The 9,195-nt window shown below is 43.3% G+C and overlaps 1 protein-coding gene across 2 annotated transcripts in view; it reads left to right on the top strand.

The window, feature by feature from the left end:
* The window catches only part of EZR (ezrin), an 18,644-nt gene that overhangs the window by 4,714 nt on the left and 4,735 nt on the right, over positions 1-9,195 (top strand). The window contains exons 2-7 of one of the 2 annotated variants that reach the window (XM_010144274.1): positions 226-321; positions 1,140-1,414; positions 2,205-2,288; positions 2,902-3,048; positions 6,132-6,228; positions 8,988-9,151. In XM_010144274.1, coding sequence (XP_010142576.1) covers positions 2,209-2,288; positions 2,902-3,048; positions 6,132-6,228; positions 8,988-9,151 — 488 coding nt within the window. In that variant the 5' untranslated portion in view covers positions 226-321; positions 1,140-1,414; positions 2,205-2,208. The remainder of the gene's footprint in view (positions 1-225; positions 322-1,139; positions 1,415-2,204; positions 2,289-2,901; positions 3,049-6,131; positions 6,229-8,987; positions 9,152-9,195) is intronic. The other variant, XM_010144273.1, reaches the window with a different exon arrangement.

The following is a 9,195-nucleotide window of genomic DNA, read 5'->3' as shown; positions in this document are numbered from 1 at the left end:
CTTTCCCTAGGAGATGGGTGGGGCGAACAGCTTAGCCTATGCCATTGCTGTTACCTACTATGGCTGCTGTATATCTTTGTCTACAAGACTAAATTAAGAGATGCCAGATGAGTAGGTTTAGGCTGTTGTCTGCACCTGTAGGTGATGTGGGTCTTGAGAGGATACCTGAACTTCAAGCGAACTGTTGCCTACAATAACTTTGGTTTTTTGACCTTTCTATTGCAGGTGGTTAAAACCATAGGTTTGCGAGAAGTGTGGTACTTTGGTCTTCAATATGTGGACAACAAAGGATTCCAGACTTGGCTGAAGCTTGATAAAAAGGTAACAAACGTCGGGCTAATTGCTGAACAAAAGTTAAAGCTTACACCGTTCCTGATGTGTTATTGGCTGCAACTTTATAAACTTTTTACCTGTTGTTGGTTATTCCTTAATTCCCATAACTCCAGGATTATTTTTAGAGGGAACTTTGTCACCTCCATGGGACCCGTTTGGGTGAGGTGTGGCATGGTGGAAGTTTGTCCTTCATGTGAATTGTATAAAGCTTTATAGCATGTCAGACGTACAGCAGCAGCTTCATATTGTACTTTGCTGGGTAGAAGCAGCTGTTCTTGCTGTGATTGGAGGAACACCTTGGCTAGTGGTGGTTTTAGTCCCTAATTGTGCAGGATCAGATGTTGCAGTAACTAGAAAGATAGGTCACTTCAAGCCTGGGCAGTTGTAACAGAGCGCCGATGCCTCTGATGAGCTCTGGTGTGTGGATTTGCAGTTCTTACGAGGGTGTAAGCTGTTTTTCTCGATGGGGTGGTCAGTGACATACCTATTTAATGTCAGGGGGCTGTTCTCTGTCAAACGCATGCAGTGCTGGAGTGGTTTGCCATCTGATACAGCATGGTTTCACACTCTACACTGACCAAGGTTTGCTGTGCAAACAGAATTTTCCTGGCTTAGTTGGAAAACATAAAGCGTCTTCCTGCGTTCCCTTGCCAGTAAGCAGCCAGAACTAAGGAACTAGTTCCTAGTAGTGAGTTGCCAGTCACTTGCCTTGTAAAGCAAATGACCCAAATCCTTTTTTCTGTGTAAAAGCAATGTATTCTGTTGTTTGTAACCTTGCTCACTTGTGATATCACCTTTGTCCTTAGGTTTCTGCTCAAGAAATCAGGAAGGAGAATCCCCTCCAGTTCAAATTCCGTGCCAAGTTCTTCCCAGAGGATGTGTCTGAAGAGCTGATCCAGGACATTACGCAGAAGCTCTTCTTCCTGCAGGTGAAGGAAGGGATCCTCAGTGATGAGATCTACTGTCCTCCTGAAACAGCAGTACTTCTTGGCTCCTATGCTGTGCAGGCCAAATTTGGAGATTACAACAAGGATGTGTACAAGCCTGGATACCTCAATTTAGAGCGACTGATCCCCCAAAGGTGAAGGAGTTGGTTGATGCAGTAAAAGTCAAGAATTTGTGTTCTAGTTAAATACAAAGAGTTTCACTGACAGCATGATTTTTTTTTTTTTCAGCTGAACTGTATGCATTTGGGGTTTTTTCCTTTTGTTTCTATCTGTCATATTAGAGGATATTTTTGTGCTCTTTCCTTGGATTGGTTAGGGAGAGGAAGTATACTTTTGAATTCAGCTTTTCTTTCCTAAACATTGCTGGTAACTGGCAGTTTGAGTGTCTCTTTAAGAAGAGAAGAGCAGCATTCAGTCAAGAATGTCATCCCTGGAGAAGGTTGGCTTATGTGTCCTTAATCCTAATGTACAGTCCTAAAACTTGTATCTGGAAAGCATGTCTTGAGATTACTGTAGTCTCTCCCCACACAGGGTAAGTGTATGTTATCAGGCAAATGGTTTCTGTTTACGTTTCCTTATGGTGCTCTGCAGCAGTGTCTAATTCCAAGAATGACACCAACTTTTGCTGTACTCAAACCCTCCGGTGTCTACAGTGTGCATGTGTGATTCTTTTACAGTCTTCTGCTTACACCTCTCGTGTCTCTGGTCACAGACTAGAAAGACTTTGCAGAGAATTTTTGTTCATTTTGAGTTGCTCTGCTTTGCAGAGGATATTTTTGGGTTGAGGAAGATCTTTTTCTTGTTTCTGATGTGGCTTCATGGATGGGACTAACTTTTCAGTAAGGCTATAGCGAAGATCAGCGTCACAGGATGCTGCAGAACAAAACGTCTAATAATCTTGCTAATGTGGCTTCCCTTGTGTAGGGTGATGGACCAGCATAAACTCTCCAGAGAGCAGTGGGAAGAACGGATCCAGGTGTGGCATGCTGAACACAGTGGCATGCTCAAGTAAGCATTTTGTATTGGTCCTTGGGCTGGTCACTTTGTGGCTGGTTGATTACCTTCAGCTTGCAGTTCTACAGCATGCTTTCGAAATAGACTTCAAGAGTCACCTCTGGGAGGGGGGCTCTCGATGTGCAATACAGTCTCTAGTCCAGCATGGAATCACCTATAAAACTCAGGATATTTGCACTGGTGCTGAGAACACCATCTTGGATGACTTCCTGGAGATCCTGGACCTGGGTACAGTGTATCAGAGATGACTTTAAGTGGGGGGAAGAAAGTAAAGGTGTATGTCTAACATTACGTTCACTGAAGCCCTTGCATCGGCAGATTATACCTTTCCCACTGGCTGTACCTTGAAACAGGGATGAATGCTTAGAGATCACTGTTGCTAAACTGTCCAGAAGGGCCTGGTAAATGGGAGTACTTTGTGTGTGTGTGTATAGAAGTTACATGATATTACACCTAAAGTGAATCCCAGATAGTAAACGTTCAGTTTTAACTTCTGTGGTTGGTGTGGGGGTTTAAGAAAAGTTCCTTGTTTCTTCTGAGGGCTTTGTGCTTTCTGAGAGAGTCAGATAAATAAGAAACTAATGTCTTCTCTTCATGTCTCAACCAGAGAGACTGCCATGCTGGAGTACCTGAAGATAGCTCAAGACCTGGAGATGTATGGAATCAACTACTTTGAAATCAAGAATAAGAAAGGAACTGACCTTTGGCTGGGAGTTGATGCCTTGGGGCTCAACATCTATGAAAAGGACGATAAGTAAGGCGCTTGTTTTCACCTCTGTCTCCCCACGCAGTGGCTAGTGTGGGAGCCAAGGGATGTTTTTCATTTACAGAATCAGAGCAAAGTTTAGAATTTGCTCGTGTTCCAGTTCTGGGGGCAGTAGGTGAAGCTGTGCTAGAAAATGAGCTTTGACATCATTTATACTTTCATGGCTTAGCCTGACCTGCTAATGCTACTTACTCTGTAGAAAGAGCTATCAGCTGTACAGTGCCATCTGGTAGATCGTGCACAGTTGTAGAGCTGAACCCCGAACTGAGGAGTTTACCAAGCTTTTCCTTGCATCAGCTTGCCAGGTATGACAGCAGTGGAAACAATAAAAGAACCTAGATAGTGTTTGGACATCCAAGGCCATTCCTATACCGAAGTTAATGATAGATGTTACAACTGCCTGGTTTTGAAAAAGATTATGGGGTGGACACGAAACCAAAGCCGGATATAACACCCAGAATCCGGGGAGGAGCTAACCTGTATAGTTACCATGAGCCAGCAATGCAATGAGGTCTTGCTGAGGTACGCATAGTTTTAATCAGCCCTTCTGGTAGCAGCAGAGACGTTATTAATTGGATAGTAGGTGGGAAATAATAGACTACATCTATAAATAAACATGGAAGGAAGGTGAGAACAGCTGTGTCTAAGCCTGCTAATCTCTTCCAATACTTTACAACTGAAGGATTGAAGGGGAGTTAAAATAGACAATTTTTTAGATGACGAGTTGCTGTCTAGACTGCTTCCTGCCCTCCCCCTCCACGTTCCAAGTCTTGGTTTCATGCCACTAACACACTGTAACAGACTGTTATTGTAAGACAGAAGGGATTTCACCTGTTCTACATCTTTGTCTCCAAAAAGCTTTGAATGCAAACCAGGTATTAACTGGAACTCCAGTTCTGGAGCTTCTGTTGAGATGGCAAGAGAAATGCAGTCTTCTGCAATGCTAATACGTGCTGTCACCCAGAAAACAAGGAGTGTCACTTGAAAGAAAAGTAGTTTCGCTCATGTAATACTTGAGTCTTGAATGACTGGTCTTGCTATGTAACCATGGTCACCCAAACAGGTTTTTCCAGCTGCAGAAGCGTACAGAATATGGCCATTGACGGTAAAGAGCAATCAAGAGCATTTGCAAAACAAATACAGTGCTGGAATAAACTGCCTGTTTCTGCTGTGACTCGTGCTGCTATATAATTAAGTCTTTGGAGCAGATTTGGGGACTAGAAAAATAGTAATGTGTACCTTGCCTCTGGTTTGTACATGCAAAATTTGGGGACTGGGGCAAAGGTGAAAAAGCTCAGCTTTCATTGTTGAAGTTCAGCCTGAGGAAAACAAGACTGTTCTGTAGGTGTGTGAGTCTCTGTACGGCAGCATATGTCAGCCACACTTGTAGGTGTTTCCAGCTTTTCCCCCCTTCATTAAAGAAGAGAGTCTGCAGTAGAAATTAAGTGAATTATTTTATTTGCCCATCATACTATATTATCTAGGGTTGAAACGCTTAAGCTAATATGGAGGCTGGAGTAATTAGTTAATCTTAGTCTAATCAAATAATTTTCCTTACAGTTCTTACTTAACGTTACACACACTGTTGCATAATCTAGCAGTCGGGTTAAAGGTTAGGGAATGGTGAGTTCTGGAGAGAGTGTATTCTTTTCCTTGATGTCTGATTTTAAAAGAAGCAAGTTTGGTTTTTGTTATGCTCAGGCCCAGCAAAATCATGCTATGTATATATCTCTGTGACAACGCATCAAATTCCTCCAAAATTGCCAGGTTTTTCCCTAACCAGTGAGCACCATAGAAAGGATGCTTACAGTTCTGTGGTTCACCCTGGTGGTAGATGTTTCTCTAAGTGCTAAACATGAAGTACCCATGTCTTCAAACCATTTGCTAGCAATAATTTTCAGCGCCTCGGTGAGTGTCAGAGACATACTGGAGGGGTTAGATAATAATAATAAGATTGCTTGCTGGTATTATCATTTATGTAGACACAGTTCTTAATCATTTAACTGTGATCTCTAGAGAACATACCCTCCCTTGACAAAAGACGAATAAAAGAATAATAATGTGATATTGAACTTTTTTATTAAAAGAATAAACATAATAATTGGTTGGGGGGGATTAGAGGAAGTCCTTGTAATTCTAGCATTTGCTGTAGAGCTGGGTAGGTGTGTAAGGGTGAAGTACTGGAAAGGCATGGAAACATTTGATCTAATTAATAACTTGAAGCTTTTTATATGCAAGAGTCTGGAGAAAGTAAAGCAGAGGAAAATCACAAATGATGAGTGAAGCTTAAAGAAGTAATTTTAAACAAACCGACAGACCTGAACTCCTGAACAGTGAGGAAGAGCTGGGAGTCTGAATCTTGCCCTTTGCTTCCCAGGGTGCTTTCCAGTAGGAGAGAGCCTCATGGTGCAGCTCGTTGCACAGACAATGTGTAAAGTTCTTCCTGGTGTCTAGTGGGATGGGCTGAAAGAGCACTTTGCATGGAAGGCTAGAACAGGGCTCTTGTCACTAGCCTTGCCTGTAATCCAGGGGAGGGGACAAAAGACAAAAGATCTGCTTCTACAAATTGTGTTTCTGCGGGCCCAGCCCTTGAGAAGTGAAGGCAGCCTGGAGGTAACTGGGCTACCCTGCGTAGCAGGGTGGATTTCTTTGTGGGTCATAGAAGGTGCGGGGAGCAGCTGAGCTACTATGGCTTTTGCCTCCTGTGATGCATGAGAAGCCTCTGGGAAGCACAGCACCTATGCCTCAAGTCTGCACGCTGTGGATTTTAGGCCCTGATTTCAAAGAAATGAACTTAAAGTAGGTGTTTGGTAAAGCTGAGAGTGTGGCTTTGGTAGGGACCACCCGTATTGCATAGCCAAAGGTCAGCAGAGTGGCTGACAAAAATGACAAGAGACTCTGTAAGGGAGGAGACTGGGCTGCTTTTCCTGTTCCCTGTGGATTTTTGGTTCAGCTACTATCTTCCTCCGGGAGAGCTGTGTGAAGTGTTGCACTGAGTCTGTGCATTAGAAGGAATTGAGGGGGAAGACATGTTCATTGCAACATCTCAAAAATACTTCTCTTCTTTCCAGGCTGACTCCAAAGATTGGGTTCCCCTGGAGTGAGATCAGAAACATCTCTTTCAATGACAAGAAGTTTGTTATAAAGCCTATTGACAAGAAGGCACCAGTAAGTATGACTAGAATGGGTTCCTGGGTGCAGCATACGAACAACTAATACTGTTTCCTCTCAAAGTAATCTCTGGAGAGTAGAAGGCTGCAGATATTCTGGACAGCAAATGAGCCTCAGTATTTCGGTGTATTTAGAGCTGTCTGTTTCCCTGTGCAGTATAACTAAAGGGCTTATGGTGCTATCTGACATGGAGGAAGACAGGGATTCTGCAACTGCAGAGTCCTTTTCTTGTAGCAAACCAGGTAGCCTTATGCTTGAATCTGAGATTCTTCACCCATTTTGTGTGTCTTCTGGGTAGCCAGGTTATACTGAGACTAGTCCTTTCCCCATTTTTTCAGTGCATAGAAGCTGGCGGGTAACTTTTTGTTGTTGTTCATTAAAAAACAAACAAACAAAACCCCACAGAAGTCATTCAAATGCTACCACAAAACCACATGCATACATATGGCTTCCCAGCTTAATGCTCACTGGTCATTTCCACGCTACTGAAAGAATAAAAGTCAGTTAAGAACCGTGGTGTTCATAGAATACCAGGTTGGAAGGGACCTCACGGATCACCTGGTCCAGCCTTTCCTGGCAAAATCACGGTCTACACAGGATGGCCCAGCACCTTGTCCAGCCGAATCTTAAGAGTGTCCAATGTTGGGGACTCCACCACTTCCCTGCCGAGATTATTGCAGTGGCTGATTGTTCTCATTGTGGAAAATTTTTCCTCTTGAGTCCAACTGGAATCTCTCCAGGAGTAACTTGTACCCCTTACCCTTTGTCTTTTCCATGTGACTCCTTGTAAAAAGGGACTTTCCATCTTCTTTGTAGCCACCCACAGGAACATGGTGATAAGGTCTCCCCTAACCCTTCTTCTCCCAAGGCTGCACAAGCCCAGGTCTCTCAGTCTTTCCTCATCTGGCATCTTCCCAGTCCTTGGATCATCTTTGGGGCCCTTCTCTGGACCCTCTCCAGCCTGTCCACATCTTTTTAGTATAGCAGGTGTTCATTGACCTTCTTGAATTCCAGGCTAAATGGCAGGGGTATGATTTCTGTGAACTGAAATGTAGCTACCTGTGAATGTTGCTTTTCAATACTTGCAAAATGTTTTCAGAGTTATTTTAGGGAAGAATTAGCAATTTACTTGGAGCTGTTGCAGACATAAAGTGGAATAACTGGTATAGGTGGATCTTCTGTCAGTCTTGTGAAACTATTGGAATATTTGAGAAAGGCCTCCTCTTCTTCTCTGCCCCCACCTCAGTACTTGGCCTTGGTGGGTAGGTACAGTCCTGAGAAATAATAAGCAGTTTGGCTTTGCCAAAGGGTGATGGCTGATAAATCTCTTCAACAGAAGAACATCCTCACAGTAATTTAAAGGATACTAATGCACGGTGTGCTGCAGGGCTTTCCTCCAGATACCAGCCTGGCGTTTGGTGGGAGAGGAGCTTCTTTTTGTTATGCTGTTAGTGAAAGCCAACAAAACCCCACAGAGACAGGCAGAAAGCTGGTCTGTCAGGCTTGCTTTTCTTGAGAGAAGAGCTTCTTGGACGTGTTGTACACATCATGAAATATTAATCACCTGTTTATGGATCACAGCTTTCCATCCATAAATCTGACTGAGTTTGAAATGGGAGACTTGCAAGAGATACAGAAAGGTGTTAACACTGAAATCCTCAATGCGTTTCCTTTCTCTGCATCGATTGTCCTTTTCCTCTCGGTGGTGTCATGTTTAAAGCTATGCCTGAAAGAAGAATTTATCTGGATGCTAGTTCTGCCCATTCAGGAAGCTGTCTGTGTCTTTTTGTGTGCTTGTGTCTCCTTCTTAAAAAGGCAAGTGTAAGTACAGCAAATCCTCAGTCCACCCAAGATGTGGGTGGACACACACACATCTAAATCCCCTTTAATTTGGAGGATTCTACATGTCAGTGTTGAAACGGGCACTAATGTAACGCGTAGAGTCCCACCTCGTGCTAATAGTGAGGCAGTCCGTAGGACAGTGGTTCTGAGGAGTGCGTACTGGTTTATGTGCAGCAGCTCCGCCCATATCACCATCCACATAACACACCAAAAAAGGCACAAAGATGCAGAGTCTGTTCACTGTGCAAGTTCAGGTTGCATTGTAAACACGTGGACTCGGAAAAGCCATTGGGCAGGTAATTAACTTGGCCCTCTGTATCCCTTTCTTAGCATTTGCTTCTAGAAGATGCAGTCTGGTGTATAGTTTCTGTAAAAGCCTGCTTATAACACAGATAATAAGAAATTCATGGCTGTTCTTTTTTGCCTAACTAGAAATTCTAGAAAGTCTTGTGTTGTGTTTGCAGGCACGGATGGTGCCTTGAATATTTATTCAAATGCACCAAGAGATTCTACAAACTTACTTTAATATTCTGCAATACATTTTTTTTAGTTTCATGATTTATCTTTCAATCACAAACCCATGCAAACTTAAACTAATAACTCAGTACTAGTGGTCTGTGAATTGCCAACCCCAAATCTGCTGCAACATTTCCTAACCTGATAAAAGTCTCTTCTAAATGGAGATTGTCCATTTTCTCTAAAAGATACATTTTCTAGAAGAGTAACTTGTCAACTCTATGTAGACTTCAAATGGAGAATATAAATATCAGGTGTTTTGGCAGTCTCTGCTGCTGCATTTCAGCGGCCTGCCTGTATGTGTTGATTGCAGTGAAGTTAGCGGCAAGATGACCTGTTAGCTGGGAGAAGAGAAAGCACGCTTGGGAAACTGACTGTGCCATGTCTCTCTCTTCTAGGACTTTGTGTTTTATGCCCAGCGTCTGAGAATTAACAAGAGGATCCTGCAGCTCTGCATGGGCAACCATGAACTGTACATGCGGCGCAGGAAGCCCGACACCATTGAGGTGCAACAGATGAAAGCCCAGGCCCGAGAGGAGAAGCACCAGAAACAACTGGAAAGGTGAGCTTGAATAGGGACAGCAGGGACTGGATGGCAGAGATAAA

Source organism: Buceros rhinoceros, unplaced genomic scaffold (genome assembly GCF_000710305.1).
Source record: "Buceros rhinoceros silvestris isolate BGI_N320 unplaced genomic scaffold, ASM71030v1 scaffold19049, whole genome shotgun sequence".
Lineage (NCBI taxonomy): Eukaryota > Metazoa > Chordata > Aves > Bucerotiformes > Bucerotidae > Buceros > Buceros rhinoceros.
Note: the sequence above shows the minus strand (reverse complement) of the source record. Positions and strands in the feature narration are given on the sequence as shown.